Genomic DNA, 22,388 nt, shown 5'->3' on the forward strand with positions numbered 1-22,388 from the left:
CTCTAATATCCTTACTTTAGCATTTTTGTAGGAAAGTATTCTGTGACATCTCCAAAAAGCACCCCTGAGCTTTCCTTGAGAGGCAGCAGAATAGACTCAGAGGACTACTAAACCATATTGATTTAGAATATCACATGTTAACAACTATTTTCTATTGCATTTTTATTTGGTTAAGTATTTTCCAATTGCATTTGATGCAGTTCCTCCTACACTGGAGGCTGGGATTACAGGCTGCCTCCAGGCTCCTTTCATGTAACCGATACCCAGCTTCAGCCAGGAAAACTTGGCTTCACGTGCTACCTATGACATATACATGACTGTGACTGTGTGAGACTGGTGAAATTACTTGACCTCTCTTGCCTTAGGCAACCAAGACTTTATTACAAAACACTATTGATGGAGAACATTTAGAACCTCCTCTAAGGGGCTCTTCCATTGATCCTTGACTTATCTTGCATTCAACCATTTATCAACTTGTCTTCTTCCTGTTAGAATATGAGGACCTCATGCATAGTATAGTGCCCAGATTTGATAAGCATGTTGATTTCCTTACCTGGAAACTCCCCAATACCCATGAAAACCATAGGTTAAAAAAAAGAAGACAAGATTTACTATTTCCTGGAGAGGCCAAGCTACAGATGAGTTGAGTATGAATAGGATCACACTGAAATAATTAAGGTAAATACCAATACCAATTAAGGTAAATACTATACCAACTTAAAAACGTTAAGAATGGGCTAGGTAGACTAGATGATGTCTAAGTAAGTTACTTTCCACTCAACATTCTGACCTCTGACCATCATTTAATCTCTTTGCAGTCCAGGTGCCTCCATGAGTAAAATGGAGAGAAGAAATAGCACTGCAGGCAGGGCTTTGTCAGTGATGGCCTGGTCTTGTTGGTGGGGGTGGGAAGAGGCCAAGCCCATGGCAGCAGGCAGGCAGTGCTGGCCTGAGATTTTTCACCTTGACTTTTAAGACTTGCGTGTGTATTGGAATGGGGACCCCAAACATGTGCTTTGCCTTGTTCCTAGGGCTTACTCCGTAAGAGCATTACACTTCTGAATCAAGCAGTAAAATTACTGTCTTGCTAAAAAGACAACCCACCCACAAATGTACCAGTCTTCAGAAGAGATGTTGAGGTGTTAACATAAACCTACAACGTTTATCCTTTATATAAGCTGTCTTTGCAGGTGAGCAGTTTAACACATGGAACTGTGTTCACTGGCTGACTGTTAGTGGTACCACCCTCACATGCACTGTCTGTCTATGAACAGATGACACAACAGATTCATGAATGCCTTCTGAAGGAGAATGTTTTATTGTAGAATACAATGTTAACACAGGAACAAAAGACTAGCACAGTTCAATGGGTACCCCACACATCCTATCTGAATTTTGTTCCTAAAGATCTACAGGAGCATGTATGCTCCTTCAATTCTCCCAGTATTATTAGTGCAGGGGTCAGCAAAATTCCCAAAAACTCTCCTGAAGGCAGCACAGTTCATTTAGAGATATAGTCCCTCGGGGGTGCCTTCCTGTTTCTTATAAAGTACATTTTCTTTAGATTTTTTGAAGTCTTCATTTGTTACTTTCATTCTGCGTTCTCTTAGGGCCATGAGACCAGCTTCTGTACAAATTGCCTGCAAAAGAGAAAAAAATTTCAAAAGTAATAACTTGGGCATTTGATATCTGTAAGTTTATGCTGGCAACATGGAGGGGGAGATATATTTTCAAATAAGGTGTGTGACAGCCAAATTGACCTGTAAAGTGCTAAAATACTACAGGAGAGATATAGTGATCATTTTTAGCTGGAAACTAAATTTGGTTATTTGAGGAGATAGGCAGCAATTAAAAGTTTAGACTCAGAGAATCCCTAATTGAAAGACAGTGACCTTTTTTGGTCACATCAAGTCTTTGTAGTTTGATAACAGAGCTGTTTCATGGGAAACAGCATGGTCCTGTGGGATGACCAACTTATGACTGACTCAGCTCTTGTTAGCAATACAACGATTAAAGACAATAACAAAAGACATCTACATCTAGAGAAAGAACTATGGAGACTGAAATTTACTTATTTTTGCTTTTTGTGTTTTTTTCCTTTTTGTTGTTTCTTCTTCTATACCATGACTAAGGTAGAAATATAGATCCATGATTGCACAAAAACAAATAAATAAATAACCAACAATGGATTTTGGAGCCAGAAATCTGGGGGCAAGTTATCACCTTTCTCAGTTTGTTTCCTCATCTGCAAAGTAGGAACAATAATACTTGTACAACTTACCTCACTGGATTGTTGGGAAGAAATGGTTTTGTAAATTAAGGAGAGCTATGTACATTACTGTCTTTCAGCAATTTTAAAATTATTTCACTTAACAGTCAATGATGACCAGGTTCTATAAAATCTTCAGGTTCTAAAACTGAAGTCTAGTTACCTAAATGGAGAGGTCTTAAAATCTATGACCCATCTTGCAGGTACTGTTAAGTTAAAGTTTGATGAAATGTTAGAAAAATAAGAGCTACAGGTATAATTAGGCTTTGTTATATATTTTGATTTCTACTAAAACTTTTCTTATATCAGTGATATAAAACCAAGAGACGGGGTCTTCCCAAATCATGGTTTAATGGTCATGGTCAAAATATAATAAATAAAACACTCAATTCTTAGGTCAGAACAAGATCATTATGTGTTTGACAACTCTAGTCAAATTTAAGAGCAACAGCTACTCTTTCCCTCTGAGGAGGAAATTGTTCACTTTTCAAGATGTACAAAGTCAAACCACTGCAAGCATACTTGAGAAAATTATTAGCAGGATCAGAACAAGAAAATGGCTCACTATGGGGATCTGTGATTATATTTAAAATTTTTTTAAACTGAGAATGATTTTTTTTAATAAAATTAGGCTATAAAGATCTTCATTACAAAAGAGCATTTATAATTTTGATGTGATAAATCAATAATAACAGATAAATTAGAATAAAAATACCATTTATAATAGTATCTAATTAGTATCTAGGAGATATATATATATATATATGTATATATCTATATATAATATATTCAGTAGTCAACTTAAATGAATTGATTTTTCATTAATAACATAAACATATTTCTTACCTTGATATCTGCTCCAGACAAGTCATCTTTAGCCATGATCAAATCATCTAAAGTTACATCATCTGCCAAAGTCATTCTGCTTGTATGAATCTGAAAGATGCGTTTCTTGGTCTTTTCATCTGGCAGAGGGAACTCAATCTTTCGATCAATACGTCCTAGTATATAAAATGTTTTTAAAGTCATTTACACAATTCTAGCCTTTCATTTAAGCCCTGCTTTGAAAATGCAAGGAATGAGGAATTTGTCAATAAAACCAATGGCTAATTCCCCAATTGACAAATGGTCAAAGGATATGCAAAAGCAATATACAGCTGACAAAAACAAAGCAATCCAGTCATATGAAAAATTGCTCTAAATCCTTACTTATTAGAGAAATGCAAATTAAAGCATCTCTGAGATATCACCTCACACCTCTCAAGACTGGCCAATATGACCAGAAAGGACAATGAACAATGTTGGAAGGGATGTAGGAAATCTGGAACACCAATACACTGTTGGTGGAGCTGTGAACTCATCCAACCTTTCTGGAGAGCAATCTCTCCCGAAAGTGGAAACAAAAATGTGCATACCTTTTGATCCAGCAGTATTACTACTGGGTCTATACCCTGAAGAGATGATGAAAAAGGGTAAAAACATCACTTGTTCAAAAATATTTTATAGCAGCCTTGTTTGTGGTGGCAAAGAATTGGAGATTAAGTGAATGTCCTTCAACTGGGGAATGGCTTAACAAACTGTGGTATATGTATGTCATGGAACACTATTGTCCTATTAGAAACTAAGAGGGATGGGAACTCGGGGAAACCTGGAAGGACTTGCATGAAATAATGCTGAGTGAGATTAGCAGAACCAGAAGAACACTGTACACCCTAACAGCAACATGGGGGTGATGATCAACCTTGATGGACTTACTCATCATGCAACAACCAGGGACAATTTAGGGCTATCTATGATGGAGAATATCATCCATATCCAGAAAAAGAATTATGGACTTTGAACAAAGACCAAAGACTATTACCTTCAAATTAGGAAAAAACCTGTTATCTTATTATGTAATTTTACTATCTCAGACTTTATTTTTCTTCCTTAAAGATATGATTTCTCTGTCATCACATTCAACTGAGCTCAGTGTTACTATGGAAACAATGTAAAGACTAACAGAATGCCTTCTGTGGTGGGGGGGGGAGGGAAGCAAGAGTGGGGAGAAAATTGTAAAACTCGAAATAAACAAAAAATAAATCCAGTGGCTACTAGATAAAGGCAAGTTTCTTTTGGTCCCTTCTGCCCACAAGGGATTTTTCTGGAAAGCATTAAGAGTCAAAAGTTATGGAGAGATTTCTTGCACCATCAAGGCAATTATTTCTCAAAGAGGCTACTACTACTGTCAGATTGTGATTTGTCCAATCATTCTCTGACTTATTAAGTAATGAATTTTCCAAAATACACTTGGCAAAAAGCAACACAAAAACCCTGGTGTACAAAGTTAACATTTTTCAAAAATTGAAAATTTTCTTGTGTTAATTCTTCTGACCCAGGTCAAAGAAAATCTGTGACTAAATGGAGATAAATTAATGACCTCTTAATGGCATTTTATTCAGTGGGACCAGCTCAACTTAAAAAAATGCACAAAGGATACAAAATAAACATTTAGTCATAGTTGCTTAGAAACCAAAATGAGCTTATAAAATAGAGGTACTTCACAAAATATTCTTTTAGAAAAGGTACTGCTTGCTTAAGATTTAATGGGACATTTATCTTAGGACAAGTATCAAGTTATAGGCTAAAATTTAAAGGATTAAAATTTTACAGATAGGGTCTTGGCAGTAGGATCTAGTTCAAAGAGAAGGTATTTGGTATCAAATTTTAGTTACAGTACTGACATAACTTAGTTTAAAGTTGCTTTTAAAGATTTTCTCAATAGCTACTCATTAGTTTCTTGAGCAAGTTAAAATGCCATATAACATAATAAAAACAAGTTTAACCTGGTCTGATTAGTGCTGGATCCAAAGTTTCTATTCGGTTTGTGGCCATAATTACTTTCACATCTCCTCTAGAGTCAAATCCATCCAACTGGTTCAACAATTCCAACATCGTTCGTTGAATTTCTCTTTCTCCACCTGAATTTGAATCATACCTTGGAGGATGAGGAATAAAAAAAGAAGGGAAGGAATAAAGACCAAATTAAAATTAAGACTTGGGCCTTTGTACTAACTTCACAGATATTAAAGCTTGTATTAAGACAGAAAAATACAAATTGTCTTTTTCTCAAATATTCGTCTTCAAACCCATATGCTGCATCTTAATATCACATTGTAGAATCAGCATTGAGCCAAAATACTATACATTTGAAAGGAAAAAGTAAAGTACAAAAGAAAAAAATGATCAAATTAGCCAGGTTTACAGATTTCCTTATCTGTAATAAATGATATACCAGAGAGATCCACTTATAATCAAAATGATGGTAAACATTCATTTTTGCAAAACAGCTTTTATTTATTATCTTTGAAATACTCAAAATTCAATAAAGGAGGGAATACCTTTTGGTCCCAATGGCATCAATTTCATCAATGAAGACAATTGATGGAGCATGTTCCTCAGCTACTCGGAACAATTCTCGAACAAGTTTAGGCCCATCTCCTAAGTACTTCTGTATAAGCTCAGAACCAACAACTCTGAGGAAGGTTGCAGAGGTCTGGTTTGCTACAGCTTTGGCTAACAAGGTTTTACCTATTTTGGATTAAAAGCAAATAAAGAACTGTTGAGAAGCACTTATAAATCCTTTTGCTTTTTAAAGTCTCAGTTCCCTCATTTATAAAATGGGAATAATCATCTTTGTAACACTTACCACTATTCTATAAACCATTAAATATTCTAGAAACACACACTGCTTGTAAGACACATCCCACGTATTTGCTGTTACAGAGGTAACACTGATACTTGAGGGTCAGAGGAAGAGGCCTATGGCAGAGGCAAGTCTTCTGACACACAGTACCAAATGCTTCAGCATTCCCTCTGATCACATTCTAGTCTTCAAGAAATGGTATACAATCATATTAACTACCTCCTCACATTTATTAAGCCTTCTGAAATATTTCCAGCAAAATGGCTAGAACATAGAGGGTACTGGTCAATTTTCCTCACCACAAGTTTGTTTAGTATAGGCAGCTGAGGCATTTTACAAATGAGAAAACTGAGACTCTCTGTGGGCAGACAGTTAATGGAGGATTTAGGTCTCTGGCTGGTTTGCCTCTAAAGTCAAGAGTCCTTAAATATCCAGTTATTTGTGGATGCTGCCATTCAACAATGTTTGTCAAACTGATTGAACTATATCAGGGTAATTTCCCCTATTGTAAAAGTAATGTAATCTCCTTGTATATCAAGTATGCATCTTTGAATCCACATGTCCCAAAGACAACCCTGATCAGATCCTTTCTGGGAGGATTTCTAAAAGATTCTTTTAGATCTTCTTGCATACAGCTGGTAACTTAATTGGGATTCTGACCTGAAGTTATGATAAAATAAGTGACTCAGTTTAATATGTAATATTCAATCAATACATGTTTCATGAATTATTTGTGAACTCTAGTCAATCATTTAACTACCATTTTAATAATGGAGAGAAAATTACTGTCTTTTCCTTTCCTACCTCACAAAGATATTATGAAAACCTATTATTAAAATTCAGGGAGGGAGGGAGGAGACTTTTTTAAAAAGGTGCAATCAATATTATTTTTTTTTAGTTTTTGCAAGGCAATAGGGTTAACAGTGGCTTGCCCAAGACCACACAGCTAGGTAATTATTAAGTGTCTGAGACTGGATTTGAACTCAGGTACTCCTGACTCCAGGATCAGTGATCTATCCACTGCGCCACCTAGCTGCCCCTAATCAATATTATTCTGCTTCAGATATCAATGAGCAACATGAGCTAAGTCCAAGGTCAGGGAGGAAAGAAAATAATAGAAACCATCATGGTGTTCCATTCTCAAAGTTAGAAAAAAAAATGAAAGAAATTTGTTAACTTCCCAATTTTAGTTACTCAAATTACCCATGATTTAAAAATCAAGACACGTGTAGTTCACAAATATTATTAGTCATTGTAGCACCTGAAATATTTTTGACTAAGGCATTAAAAACATGAAAGAGTTGCTCTATGCCTTTTATGAAAAAAAAATCCTGTCACTTCCTGTGAGCATCTGTCCCTTATGTGTTGCCTGTACAAGTTAGCTGCACTACTTTCCCCCCCCTAATTATTCTACCCTACCAACTCTATCAAAGAGTTTGGAAACCCCAACTAAATTCCTTCAAAAGATTTAACAGTTGAAGATGATGATTAAAGACTTATCTCAAATTATAATGAGACAAATTAGAATTGATTTAGGAATTTAGAGGGAGAAAATTTGGATAGCCTGAGAATTTTACTGGGAGTTTAGTGAGATGAATTAGATGACCTCTAAGGTCCCCTTCACCTGCTGTCTAGAATTTTTCTGAGAATTAAACCCTTGAGAGGCTGATTATTTTCTCATTATTTTGTGCCTACAATTCCCATAGCTTCCATAAAGGGAATGGTGCCTCCAGTTCATGTAAACCCAGCAGAAAGAGCTCTTACCAGGTAAGTAGGAGTAATATATAATGGAGTCTTTTCTATAAAAGTGTATCTCTACATTAAAAACATGAGAGGCTAGTAAGCACTAATTTGTTCTTTAAAAAAGAACTAAACCAAGATCGCCTATAGAACAATTTGAATAACAAGGTCCAGGTTAAGTCAGAGTTTAACTAATTCTTTTGATGCAGGAGGCCACCTAGTAGTTCTCAACAATTTAATTTCTTTGCCTATGGTCAAGGATTTGTGATTTTGACTGTGAGGTAAGCTATCTATTGACACTGATCACAACTCCCCTACCATTTAGGAGTTGGACTTCTGAAACTAAAACTAACGTTTTAACATCAATCGAATGGTGATGAATTTCTCTAAGATTTCTAGAAAGAAAGAAAAAACATTTACCTGGAGCACTAGTTCCCAAACTGAATTTAGTACTCAAATTAGGGTCATTAATTGCCTGAACTGAGGGTGGTATGGATATTTTCTTTCTAGATGATTGTGTTAATGTCCTAGGGGTCATAAACATTTTTGATAGGAATGAAGTACATGCCTATAGTCTCAGGGTAAGAGTCGGTTGGAAGTACCAGGTGGCTGTCCAATGAAATTGCTTAGGTATCTTGGGATTTGCCACATCTTCTATTAAACTATCAATCAATGCCTAACTCAATTTTGGCTCTACTTTCAGGAGATACATTTTTAATGTCTAATCTAGTGTGTTCCCAGAACTGAAAAATTCTGAGCCCTCAAGCCTGGCCACAGCACTTTGGAAAACCCCTTGTGGTTTGAGAGTTAAATACTCTCAACCAAAACTAATCACAAAACATCAACAGCAGTGTCCTTCAATTGTTCCTCAAGTCTAACTAGTTAGTCCAGGTGCTGCTGCCTTACTGTTGGTCTCAAAGAAATACTCAAATAGCCTATTTCAATATAGACTATAGATGAAAAGAAACAAATGACAAAGAATAAGAGAATGCCAGAAAAGAAAGATTAATTCTTCATCGAATGTCATACCTATTTAGTAGCAGTAATAATAATAATAATAATAATAATAATAATAATTAATAATGTATCTGCATTTACATAGAATTTAAGAGTTGTGAAGTCCTTTATGTCTTAGCTCATTTGATCCTCCAAACAACATGGGGAGGTAGGTATTATTATTATTATTGTTGTTGTTAGCATTTTATAAATGAGGAAACTAAGGTTGACAGAAGTTAGATGACTTGACTAGGTTTATAGAGTTAAGAAGTGTCTGAGGAAGGATTCAAACTAAGGGCTTCTGTCTGTGAGTGGCCAATTGTAGCTACCCAGATAGTACTTAGAAGATGGAAGGCTTATAGGAATAAAGAAAGAACTTTGTGGCACTGATGGATATGCTTTGGTGATGAGGTATGGTAAGGATTTTCTCAGAAACGAGGGAGGAGAAAAGTAAAATGACTTGAAAATGGGATGGGGAAAGCAACTTAAGAGTAGTCTTCAGCACTTCTGATTGACAGATGGAAGGAAGGCCAGCTCAGTTTCCTGCAAGCAGCCCATTTGATAAGCTTCTAATTGTGAGAAATTCCTTGTGTTTCAAGGAAATCTGCATTCTTGTAATTTAAACTCCCCTAGTCCTGGTTTTGTTCTCTGGAGCTATATAGGATAGGCTTATTTCTTGTACCAGACAACCTTTGTCCAGTTCTAGAGAATGTAATTTTTGTCCCCTCTTTCCCAAGACAGTGCAATAAAAATATCAAACACAAAAAGTACCTGTGCCAGGCGGGCCATAGAGAATCACTCCTTTAGGTGGTTTAATACCCATCTCCTCATAATACTCAGGATGAGTGAGGGGAAGCTCCACAGATTCCTAAAGAATGCAATTGTTCAGTAAAACAATGTTGCTTTTTTTAATCAGAATTAAGCTTTTTAAAGTCCTTAAATTGAAATCCACAAATGTGTGTATGCATAATCATTAGTTTGTTTGAATTGAATTCTCTCATTTATTAATACTATTAAATTTCTTTGTTTCCAATTACATAATCTTTATTCTTCTAAGCAAGGGCCAGTCTCAATCACTATTACTCAAAAACGGTCTACTTATAAATAGTCATCTTACACAACTGAAGTACTTAACGAAGTTCCTGGCTACTATTCTATTTCAATCTTATTCTACTCATCTCAAGGTGAAGGTGATTCTAGATTTCTAAATTTTATAAGCCATGTGGGGTACCTCAGGAGCAGCTTAGCTGAGTTATTACCAAATTTGACCATCAGGTGATGAATTTTATTTTCCCTGGCAACAACAACTGGTCAAAATCATCTACTAAGTTATAAAATGATTATGAACTGTAGAGGTGAGGTCCTCCTCTTTCCTGGGCAATTGTTCCTTCTTAGTCTCTGATATTGAGGTAGCTCTCTCTCCTTGACAAGACCAAAATTCTATCCTCCTGGTCTTCTCCTGCAGATTGCAACCCCAACCATCCTTTCTTTCTCTTCTTCAAAATCCCTTTCTACAAGTTCTTCCTCTAATGCATTCAACACACCCAAGTTTCCCTCAATCTTAAAATGATTTTACTAGATCCCCTCAAGCTATCATACCATTTGGCTCTTCCCTTTCTCAATCCAACTCCTACAAAAACAAAACAAAACAACAATCCTATCTATATACTCAAAGCCTTCACTAACTCCTCAACCCTTTGCAAGCTGGCCTCTGATCTTGCTACTAGACACCCATTCCATTTTTCTCATCTTTCAGTCTAAATGTTGCCTCTGCCACTGTGGACTACCAATTCATCTGTCCTCTCCAGTTCATTAAATACTCCCCCCCCCCCATTTGATTCCTACCAGGTTGCAGTGAAATCAAATGAGACAAAGTATGTAAAAAGTGTTTTGCCACCTAAAGGATGTTAAACAAATGTAAGTTTAATTGCACCATAAAGAAACCTTATAAGGAATGACCAGGGCCCACACAGCTCTTTCTGAATGATTCACTTGTATGGTAAACTGGATGGATGGCTAGAGAGAGCTTTGGTGCCCTCCAGTGATGATACAAGGGATCTGTATTCCAATTACTAAGGCTAGGTTCTAAATTCAGCCCTTTATCAACTACAGTACATCTTTTCCAGACCACAAGATGTAAGTAAAATCCACTGAAGAACTAAAGAATCTATTTAAAAACAAAAAAACAAAAGCTCCATATGAAAATATTTTAAGTTTGAGTCACAGGATTATGTTTGTTAAAAATTATGAAGCTGTAATACTTTTACAATTTATTTTGCCTACTTCTTTTCCAATAACAGAATTAACTAAACTTGTTAAAACCAAAACAATAAACTAATCCCCAAACTGGCAGGTACTAAGGCAATCACTAATCTAGTTAATAAAGAAACCATGAATATTAGTACATTAGGCACACTAAATAATAGAATAAGAAACTAGAGTTCTTATAAAACCATACCTCTTTCCCATTCTCACCTTAATTTCTTGTATCTGGTTATCCAATCCACCAATATCAGCATATGTCTCTTGTGGGGCCTTCTCTACTTTCATTACTGTAACGAGGGGATCTGTGTCATCCATCAAAACTCCTATCACAGCATGAACCTAGTAAATAATGGCAATATCATGATGGGAAATGATTGCTTATAAAGTGTTATCATCTTTGTCTTCCTCACAAACCTATCTGGTAGATGGTACAAATTTACCTATAAGGAAAGTCAAATGCATATATCACACACAGTCAATAAATGACATACTAGATTTGAACTCAAGCCTTATATTTTTCCCATTAGACCACATGCAAATTAATCTTTTTCTTTTTTAAAGGTTCTCCCTTACTGGAGATCTTCCAACAAAAACTAGATCTCTACTTGTTGGATATGTTCTAGAATGTTGAGGAATCTCTCGAAGGGTATTTATGGAAGGACACAGACAAATGTCACACAGGATAGGCAGGAATGGAGGTGTTGTGACCTGTATTGTTGGAGGAAACATCTAAATGACTAAGATTGGGGCAGCTAGGTGTTGCAGTAGATAGAGCACTGGCCCTGGAATGAGGAGCACTTGAGTTCAAATCTGACCTCAGACACTTAATAATTCCCTAGCTGTGTGATCCTGGGCAAGTCACTTAACCCCACTGCCTGAAATAAAATTTTTTTTAAAAAGACAAAACACTAAGATCACAGATCCATCTAAGTATCTCCTTTGAGTAAAACTGACTCAGACCCAAGTAGGTAAGTACATATAATCTTCAGTATACAGTCTGCTATTTCTTCCCCATTAAATCATGGGTAACAACTGTTTCTTCACCATTAAATAATGGGTAACAAAGGAATTCTTAACCAAACAAGGGAAAGAGACAATTAGAAAAGATAAAATAGTTAATCTGAATTACATTAAACTGAAAAGCTTTTGTATGGACAACATTAATGCACGTAGGAGAAGGGAAGTGATCAAATGGGGAAAAAAATCTATCAAATTTTTATGAAAAGGTTTGGTATACCAGCTACATAAACAAACAACACAAAGTTTAATATTTATTCTCCAATAGATAAGCGGTCAAAGGATTTGAACAAACAATTCTCAAAAAATATTCACAAGAATATTGGAAGAATGCTCAAAAATACTAATAATAAGCAAATACAAATCAAAATAATTATGAAGTTTTATCTCATACCCTGCAAATTGACAAAAAATGTCAATAGTCAGTGTTGGAGGTATGGGATAAAAGGCACACCATGAACTGTTAGAGGGAAGTGGGGACTTCCATCTCATAGAAAGCCAAATTGTGCCTAATCTCTAGCCTCTTTTGGGAAAAGGAATGATGCCTTTGGTTAAATAACAAACATGAATTCACATACTATCAAAGACTATAAAACCCAGTAATTCTGAAGTTCTGTAGGGTATTATTCAAAGGCCATTGCCCATACTCCCTCACTCAATTCCATATTTCCCTCTCAACCCTTTCATCTTAAAGTCTTTGGCTTCCTTTATGTCTCAAAAAAACCCCATCTTCTATATAGGAAGGAAGCCTTTCTCAACTCCTCTTAATTCTAGTACCCCCCCATTAAATGCTTCCTATTTATTCTGTATATAGCTTGTTTGTATGTATTGTTGTTTTCCCCATAAGATCATGAATTCCTTGAGGGCAGGGGCTGTCTTTTCCCTTTATTTCAAAATATGTAACACTTAGAAGTGCCTGATTAATATTTAAATACTTATTACCTGCCTGATGGAGCTAGAAATTCACTCCTGCTCTGAAAAAGCTATTTGGAATTATGTAAAGTGACTAAGATGTTCATAATCTTTGACCCAGAGATTCTATTACCAAATTCATCCCCAAAGGAAATAATTGTTAGTTATGTCTCCATATACAAATAAAATATAATAGCACTTTTAGTCACGCAAAGAATTGGAAACAAAATAGATGCTCATGGGTTGGAGAATGGCTTAAACATATATGTAATGGGATATTACTGTGCTTGCTGTTAAGAAATGTTGAAGCTGAATGCAGAGAAGCATGGAAAGTTAAGAGATCTACATGAACTGATGGAGTATAAAATAAGCAAAGTCAAGGAAATAAATACACAATGACTACAATAATGGAAAGAACAACCATTGATAAAAAAAAAAATCAAGAGATCATAACAAAATTATAAAGATGAAATAGGACTCCTCACAAAGTTAGGGACACTCTCAACCCATCCCTTGGTGAAGGTTTGGTGGTCTCAATACATTAAACAGCTTTTTTAGATATTTTCGGTACATTGATTGGTTGTACTAATTTTTCCTTCTCATTTTTTTTAAGTCTTTAAAAACACTACATTTTCTATGAGATGCCTCTATGGGCAAAGGAGAGATATTGGGGAAAAATTATGAAGTTCTTTAATAAAAACTTTTTAAAAAATAGCAAAGATTAGATAGTTTGATCAATGATCAAACTGGCCAGAGCCAAGGCAAGGTAATAACTGCCAGTACTTCTCATCCTTCAAAGGGTTTTCAACTTACCTTATGGTTGAGGAGGACAGAACATCCTGGTTCTAGCAGATCCTTGTCTACAAATGACAGAATGCTGACATAATGCTCCGATCCCACCGAGGTAGACACAATGGCATGATTATCATCAATGATCTCCTCCAAGGTCCCTACAGACATTGGAGTCCCTCTCAGATCATCCACCTTTGATCGTTCTTCCTATTGGAAAAGGAACAGATTAGAAACAAAAACATTAAAGCAAAATCCCAGCACTTGATGTTGTGGATTTAATCTATTTACACAAATGTGCTTACTTTAGAAATGCTTACTTTAAAATAAGTTTGAGACATTTTTATCACAGAATAAGTAAAAATGTATAAAATATTATTTTATGAATAAAAAAATTAAAATATGAAATGTTTTAACCATAGAAGTAAAATTTACCAAATATTTATAAATTTACTTTTACAAATTTTATTTATGTTCAGTTATGGTTCCAAGAGTTGATTTCTAAAAATAGTATCCAGAGCTTATGTGTTTAAAAAAAATGAAAACTGAAGCAATTTACCTCTTGTTTTTCTTCCAGTGGTTTCATCTGTTCTTGATTTCTGATGAACTCTTCTTCCATGAGAAGATAATCTTTAATTCTCTCTAATTTCAATAATTTTAGCCTGCATTGAGTGTGAGGTGTTACTGTGATTAAAAACAAAGAAGTTTCATCATACTGGGACTGTAAAATGCTAAATAATACTTATTAATAATTCAGTACACTCAATTAAAAAAAATCTAACTTAAAAAAGGCCCTCTCCAAATCCTGAAATGTCAATCAGTTTAATATCAGTAATTAGATAAAATGGAGAGTGAGACAATTTCTATCAGTCAGAAGGTAGTGTGGGTATGAATAATTCCATGATTTAAGATGTAAAGCTGGGTCGGGGAACTTTTGGCTCTCAGGCCAAGGGACAGGCAGGACTCAAAATTCAATCAATCTAGGAGCTTTTAGAGGTGAATTAATTGTTTGACCAAACAAAGCCCAAGAATATAAATATCCAAATGGCCTCTGGCAGAAAAAAAGATACCCTATCCCTGATGTAGAGTGTAATTTTATATGAGGCCTAATCCATTCTTGCATGTCCTTATTGAGACAAAAGAAAAGCATCTTTTTCCTCCTGAATATGTGAAGTCTGGTGTCAGGGAAGGCAAAGGACAGAGTAGAAATGAAGCCAACACCAATCTGCAGGTCAAGTGTCTATGAAGTCAGTGCCGAGAAGTGGCATGGGAAATTTGATGGCAGCCTCATAAGTCTGCATGAAACCAGAGCTCCACATTCCTACACCAGAGTGCTTCTACTCATGTACTTTATGGCTTAGGCTCCAACAGATAAGCAGTATTAGAAGCAAGTTTTCTTTTTTTGTGGCTTGCCCAAGGCCACACAGTTAGGTAATTATTAAGTGTCTGAGACCGGATTTGAACCCAGGTACTCCTGACTCCAGGGCCGGTGCTTTATCCACTACACCACCTAGCCGCCCCTTAGAAGCAAGTTTTCAATCCCACCACCTTTTCACTAATACCACCCTGACCTTCTTTTAGTAAATACATGTTAAGATTACTTTTTTCAAGCATCAAAAAACCTTTTGCCAAGAGAGTTTATGGAAAATACTTTAAGAGTCTCATCTTCACTACCTATCTAAGCTGTCAATTCCTATGGATCAGAATTGGTGAAAATCTATCTCATCTTATCCTCCTTTATGTTCTAAGTACTACAACCCCACTATAGATAGTTAAATGTCTACCTTTCTAAGACTTATGTCTTGATAAGGCAAATTCTCCCCATTCCCCCCCACCCCCTTGAGAGTTGACTTCAAAAAATATTAACCATGTAATTACCAAGTGGCAATTTGCTGGCAGCATCTGGTCCCTTTGTTTTCTTCTTCTTTTTTCCCACCCTAGTTGGAACTGGAGGCTCATATTTCTTTTTCTTGTCCTTTGATTTATAAGTAAAATATATATATATAAAATTAGAATACACAGGAATAAAATGAAACAAGAATTTATGTTCATAGTACAATGATCTTTCCTCATCATCTACTTCCCTTATCTTTAAAAGTAACATAAAGTAGTTCCTTTGTGACTATGTTAGCACACCAATGTAGCTTTATTTTAAAATGTGTATTAAAAGGGAGAGAAAGAAAAAATCTAAGTCAGGTACACAGAAGTAAATATCCAGAGTTATACTCCATTTCTTACCAAAAGCTTAGATTTGAGTACTTGGAACAAGTTTTCATGGTTCAGGGATATGGAAACTTTGAAGTGTTCACTTAGGAATATGAACCAAGCAAGCCTTAAACCTACACTTCAATAGTGTCCTATACTTTTATCATTTTTTGAAATCAATGATTAACACTCAGTGTCTAGAGGACATTTTCTGTGTCATCAACTTTTCTGGTAATCTGATAAAATTTATGGATCTCTTCTCAGAGTAATTATTAAAATACAGAAGATTATACAGGAAACCAAATATAATGAATTATAGACTTTAAAATAGGAAAGACTATGTGTATGATCTTTTGTGAACTAGAGGCTACACTGAAATATTGATGAATGTACTATTTTGAGGTTTCATTAGTGACCCAATCAGAGGAACTCCTAATACTACTGTGGTTTTGCAATTGAAGCAAACACTACATTTCAGCTAGACATTAGTGAAAATTTTGATTAATTTTTCTAATCCAAATTCATGAGCCACAGGCTAAGAATCTCTAGTTTAGGGGGTTAGCTAAATAGAAATTTACTTATTTAAGTTTCATTTTTCCATTTTGCTTTTGTATTATTTCTCCTTTTCACCTGCTTTCCCTTTTCACTTCCACTGGTCAATAAACTTTTTTTATATATAACAAAGAAAAAAATTAAATAAAACTAATGATATAGAATCAGTCAAATGATCTTAAAAATTACCCCCAAATCACAGTACAAGAATATATGGACATGGTACTTTGCTCTACAATTTACAGTCATCCCTTCCACATGGTGACTTTCTTCATCAGTTTCAATATATCACATGCTGACATAAGAAATTATGGGAGCTTGGCAGAAGCTGAAGACAACGTGGAAAAAGCTTAGAAACTCAGAAATGCCTAAAAATATGTACTGACTTTTATATTCTTAACATATTTCATCTTTTAATACCGTAATTCAGGCTTCTTCTCTGGTACAAAGGGAGGGCTAAAAAATTTTACATGACTTTTCCAGATTGAGGGAGTACTGTGTTTCTAATCCCCATGATTGAACAGGGTAACACTATTTATGTTATGTCTGCTCTGGCATTTACCTTATCATCCTTCTTGCCACCCCCAGGACCATGTCCACCACTTTGACTTTGACCCTGAAAAAAAAAATCACAAATTACTTGAGTTGTTCTAAAATTAAACACAAAATACCAAGACACAGCAGGTGAATGCAAAAATTTATGGCAGCCAACAGAGGAGAGCAGAAAATAATTTGTGAAACAAGAAGCAAGAAAAAATTAACAGAAGGAGGACACCAATAAATTCTTATAAAAGAGGTCCCATTTTAAAACCAAGAGGCTGGATTTATTCATTTTTTAAGAAAGTATCAAATAACCAGGATGCCTTTCTTCTAGCTCCCTCTGTAGCCCCTACAAATCTTAAAAACCTAATTTAGTATCTAATCCAGGTATAACCATAGTTTGAGAAAACAATGCTATCAAAAAGAAAAGAATACTAGTGAAATTGTACTGGATAATGTACATGGCTAATGACTACAGTCAGCTTTGCCAATGAAAGTCAATGTATTAGAGCAAAATGATTGTTAAATTTGGAGTCAGAGGTCATACATAGAATCCTGTCTCTACTATTTACTAGTGATGTGTGTTTGGTAGGCAGGTTACTTAGTGTCTTTGGGTCTCTAGTTTCCTGATCTGTAAAAAGAGGTGACTGGATCAGACAATTTCTGAGGTCCCTTAACAATTCTTACTTTTTTTTTTTTTAGGATTTTTTTGGCAAGGCAAATGGGGTTAAATGGTTTGCCCAAGGTCACACAGCTAGGTTAATTATTAAGTGTCTGAGGCTGGATTTGAACTCAGGTACTCCTAACTCCAGGGCTGGTGCTCTATCCACTGTGCCATCTAGCCACCCTGAACAATTCTAATATATATATATATGATCCTATAACTTATTAGCTGTATGACCTTAGGCAAATTAAAGTCTTATCACCACACCAGTGAATAGTATACATCTCAGTTTTGAGATTTGATAAGAATCAAATTAAATGTTTGTGAAGAGCTTTAAGTAAGAGTTTAATTATTATTTAAATCACTAGTGGGAGCTTCTTAAGAATTTACCTAAAATTACCTGGACTTCTTATAGTCTCAACAAATAGGCACTGTAAACGATATCACTGTAGTCTTCCTGGATTGTTTTCCTTTTTCTAAATAACTATCATTTTTTTTTTCCTAGAACAGTAATAAAACCACTAAGCAAAGATCTGAGTAAGAATACCTTTTACAATATCCATAAGTGGTAATCTAGCTTCCATTTCAATGCTTCTGGTGATGGCCAATTCACATATTATGATGCAGTCCTATGAGACCATGTCGTAAGATCATACATTTGGAGCTAGAAAGTATCTCAGACATCATTTACTCCACTTTCCTAGTTTTACAGATAAGAAAGTTGAGGCTCAGATATGGAAAAAGTATTAAGTAGCAGACTTGAACTTAGCATTCTTTTCCCCCCACAGAATAGACAATGGCTGGGATGCTGGCTTTGGAGCCAGGGCATTCCGGAGTAACCTCGGGCGTCACAACTTCTGAGGCTCAGTCTCTCCATCGGTACAATGGAGGTTTGACTTGATGGCCTCTAAGCTCCCATACGGTCTAAATCTATGATTCTATGATATTTGGTAAATGACTCAGGAAGGACTGTGTCTGAGCATTTGAAGGGCTTACACATAGAAGAGGGTTTCTATCTGTTCTGAATCAGGAGTAAAGGATACAAGCTATAAATTTAGGCTTAATGGCAGGAAAAGGTTCTAACAATAAAAGCTGTGCAAAAGTGAAAGGAGCTGCCCCTCTACCCGCTATAGAAGATTTCCAAGTAGCGGTTGAGTACTTCCTGGTAGGGTTTCTATTAGATATTCATAGGCTACAGTAGCTTCAAATGCTAAAGTCCTATGATTTTGTATTACAAATATATTCCCATTCTTCTGATAATAAAAATAATTGGAGGTCACTGGAAGATCCACAAGTGACAGTATTAGTCATCAGACAACAGGGCACCCATATTCATCTTTATTATTTTTACTATTGGAGATGGGGCCACTAATCAAAATCCATTCTCATCTACTCCTTGTTTGCCCCATGGAACATTGTTGTCTTATTATATTATTATATAAATTTAAATGTATTATATGTTGTCATCACTAAAATTTCTTTGTGGCTCCAAATATAAAAAAGTCTATAGTACAACTAATGTAGGGTTTCCTAAAACTGTTGTCCTGGCAAAGGAAATATTGTCACTGGAGAAGTTTGAGGAGAGAATGTACAATGTAAAAAAAGTCATTTAGGGAATAAATACTATTTAAGATTCCTTCTAATTTAAGAGAGTTTATAATCCAACATACAGTTACAGGGAAAGTAGGGGAAAGTATCTGCATAGAATCACAAACAAGCTAATTAAGAGTAGCCTCTTATCCATGTGTAACATGGAACCAATGTAAACACTAACCTAATGCCTTCTGTGGGAGGTGGGAAACAAGAATGGGGGGAAAATTGTAAAACCCAAAATAAATAAAATCTTTCTTTAAAAAAAAAGAAGCATGGAGTTGGAACAAAGTTCAAGGACTATTCCCTTTAATTTAGAAAAAAACAGATATCTTATTGTCTGATCTTGTCACCTCTTAAGACTTCTTGTCTCTTCGTTAAGGATATGATTTCTCTCTCATCACACTCAACTTGGATCAATGTACAACATGGAATCCAAGTAAAGACTGACAGGTTGTTTTCCGTGGGGGTGGGGGAGGGAAATAAGATTGGGGGGAAATTGTAAAACTTAAATAATGTCTTTAACAATAAAACAAAAAAAGAAAAAACTGATATCTTGTTGACTGATCTTGCTATCTCTTGTACTTCACGTTTCTTCCTTAAGGTTATTTCTCTCTCATCACATTCAATTTGGATCAATGTATACCACGGAAACAATGTTAAGACTGACAAATTGCCTTCTGTGGGGGGTGGGGAGAGGGAAGATTGGGGGGAAAACTGTAAAACTCAAAATAAAATCTTTCTTTAAAAAAAAAGAACCCTGGAATTTGAAAAAAGTTCAAGGACTATTTTCTTTAATTTAGAAAAAACAGATATCTTATTGTCTGATCTTGTTATCTCTTGTACTTTTTGCTTCTTCCTTAAGGATATGATTTCTCTCTCATCACACAATTTGGATCAATGTACAACAGGGAAACAAAGTAAACAGATTGCTTTCTGGGGGGGGAATAAGATTAGGGGAAAAATCGTAGAACTCAAAATAAAATCTTCAGTAAAAAAAGAATAGGCTCTCTTGATTGTCACAGAACAGCAAGAGACTCAACCCAAGTACGGGACAGAAGGGAGCACAGACACATCGGGGCTGAGGGGGAAGCCTAGAATCTCTGATTTCCAAGGCCCCCTGGTCCCACATTCTCATTTTACAGACGAGGAAACTGAGGCTCAAGAAGTTCAAGGGTTGAGTCCGAGTCACAGCCGGGGTCTTTTGGGCCGGCCTCAAGTTTCCGGGGCGTTTCGGGGCTGAAGGCCGTGGTCACACGGCTAGGCCTCGCCGTCCGAGCGGGGAGGGAGCCGCGAGAAGCGGCCCGGGGACCCAAACAAACCGGCTGCTCCCGGCCCTGCTCTCAAGGAGGGGAGCCGAGGGGCAGGGGCCGAGGCGCCTGTGCGAGCGAGGCCCGGCCGGAACCCGCTCCCCGCGGCCCCACAGCGCTCCCGGCGCCGGGGCAGGGCGCAGGGGGAGGGGCAGGGGCGGACCGTGACTCCACAAAACCGAGGGCCCGGCCCCCCGCGCTCCTTCCCGGCTTGCTGCCGGCCCCGGCCCCAGCCCCGGCGGCTCGGCCCCTCGGCCAGGCCCGGCCTGCGGCCGGCGGGGCCCCACCGACGCCAGCGGAGGCCACCAACGGAAGGCGGCCGAGTCACTCACCATCGCGCTCCCGGCTCCGCGACTCGCCCTGACGCCGGAAGTGCGTCCCGCGACGCCGGCCGCGCGGAGGCGGGGCTTCCGGCCCTGGTGGCTACGGGGGCCCAGAAGGGCCTGACGCCGCAGCCGCCCCGCCGGGAAGCACCATTAGGTCTGGCCATGCCTTCCGCGCTCCCTCCCCTGCTCCCTCCCTCCCCCTCCCTCCTCCTCCCTTTCTTTCTCCTCCTCCTTTTTTCCTCCCCTCTCTCCCTCCCCCTCCCTCCCCTCCTCCCCTCCTCCTCCCTTCCCTCCCTCCCTCCCTTCCTCTTTCCCTCCCTCCCCTTTCCCTCCCCTCCTCCTCCCTTTCCTCCCTCTCTTCCTCCTCCCTTCCTTTCTCTTTTCTTCCTTTCTCCTTTTTTCTTTTTTGTCTTCCTCTCTCTCTTTTCCTTTTCTCCTTCCTCCTTCCCTCCCTCCCTTCCTCTTTCCCTCCCTCCCCTTTTCCTTCCTCCTCCCTTTCTTTCTCTTTTCTTCCTTTCTCCTTTTTTCTCTTCCTCTCTCTTTTCCTTTTCTCCTTCCTCCTTCCCTCCCTCCCTTCCTCTTTCCCTCCCTCCCCCTTCTCCTTCCTCCTCCCTTTCTTTCTCTTTTCTTCCTTTCTCCTTTTTTCTCTTCCCCTCTCTCTTTCCTTTTCCCCTTCCTTCCTTCCTTCCTCCCTCCCTCCCTCCTCCCCTCCTCCTCCCTTCCCTCCCTTCCTCCCTTCCCTCCCTCCCTTCTCCCCTCCTCCTCCCTTCCTCCCTCCTTCCCTCTCTTCCTCCTTCCCTCCCTCCCCTTTCCTTCCTCCTCCCTTCCTTTCTCTTTTCTTCCTTTCTCCTTTTTTGTCTTCCTCTCTCTTTTCCCTTTCTCCTTCCTCCTCCCTTCCTCCTCCCTTCCTCCTTCCTCCCTCCCTTCCTCTTTCCCTCCCTCCCCCTTTCTTTCCTCCTCCCTTCCTTTCTCTTTTCTTCCTTCTCCTTTTTTCTCTTCCCTCTCTCTCTTTTCCTTTTCTCCTTCCTCCTCCCTTTCTTTCTCTTTTCTTCCTTTCTCCTTTTTTCTCTTCCCCTCTCTCTTTCCTTTTCTCCTTCCTTCCTTCCTCCTTCCTTCCTTCCCTCCCTTCCTCCCCTCCCTCCCCCTTCCTTTCTCTTTTCTTCCTTTTTCTCTTCCTCTCTCTCTTTTCCTTTTCTCCTTACTTCCTCCTTTCTTCCTTCCTAACTTCCTTCCTTTTTCCTTCCTTCCTAACTTCCTTCTTAACTTCCTTTCTCTCTTCCTCCCTTATTTCCCCTTCCTTCATTTTCACCATCCTTTCCTTTTTTCTCCCACCTTTCATTCTCCTTCCCTTTGGCTTCTTTTTCTCTTCCCTTTCCTCCCTTTTTTTCCATCTCTTCCTTCTTTCCTTCTCCCTCCCTCCCTTCCTTTCTTCCTCCTTTCCTCCTTCCCTCCCTTCCTTCCCTCCTTAACTTTAGGAAATAAAGAAGAATTAAAGGGAAAGTGTCAAGTATCCATTGTGAGTTCTTGA

General features: G+C 37.6%; 1 protein-coding gene across 1 annotated transcript; it reads right to left on the reverse strand.

Annotated features, from left to right (window-relative positions):
• Positions 1 to 1,273: 1,273 nt before the first annotated feature.
• Positions 1,274 to 20,935, reverse strand: PSMC1 (proteasome 26S subunit, ATPase 1). The gene is made up of 11 exons (XM_074235516.1): positions 20,867 to 20,935; positions 16,993 to 17,046; positions 15,552 to 15,648; positions 14,233 to 14,357; positions 13,698 to 13,883; positions 11,166 to 11,294; positions 9,462 to 9,558; positions 5,650 to 5,839; positions 5,095 to 5,246; positions 3,116 to 3,270; positions 1,274 to 1,640 (listed from the first exon to the last, which is right to left on the reverse strand). Exons 1-11 carry the CDS (start codon positions 20,867 to 20,869, stop codon positions 1,506 to 1,508), a joined length of 1,323 nt encoding a protein of 440 aa, XP_074091617.1. The 5' UTR covers positions 20,870 to 20,935; the 3' UTR covers positions 1,274 to 1,505.
• Positions 20,936 to 22,388: the final 1,453 nt, after the last annotated feature.

The sequence above is a fragment of the Macrotis lagotis genome, chromosome 4 (genome assembly GCF_037893015.1).
Source record: "Macrotis lagotis isolate mMagLag1 chromosome 4, bilby.v1.9.chrom.fasta, whole genome shotgun sequence".
NCBI classification, from domain to species: Eukaryota; Metazoa; Chordata; class Mammalia; order Peramelemorphia; family Peramelidae; genus Macrotis; species Macrotis lagotis.

Coding starts and splice junctions, on each gene's coding strand:
- PSMC1 (XM_074235516.1), bottom strand. Junction 15,649..16,992: donor GTGGCAAGAAGGATGATAAG/GTAAATGCCAGA, acceptor TATAAATCAAAG/GACAAGAAAAAGAAATATGA. Junction 11,295..13,697: donor CTGTCCTCCTCAACCATAAG/GTAAGTTGAAAA, acceptor ATTATTTACTAG/GTTCATGCTGTGATAGGAGT.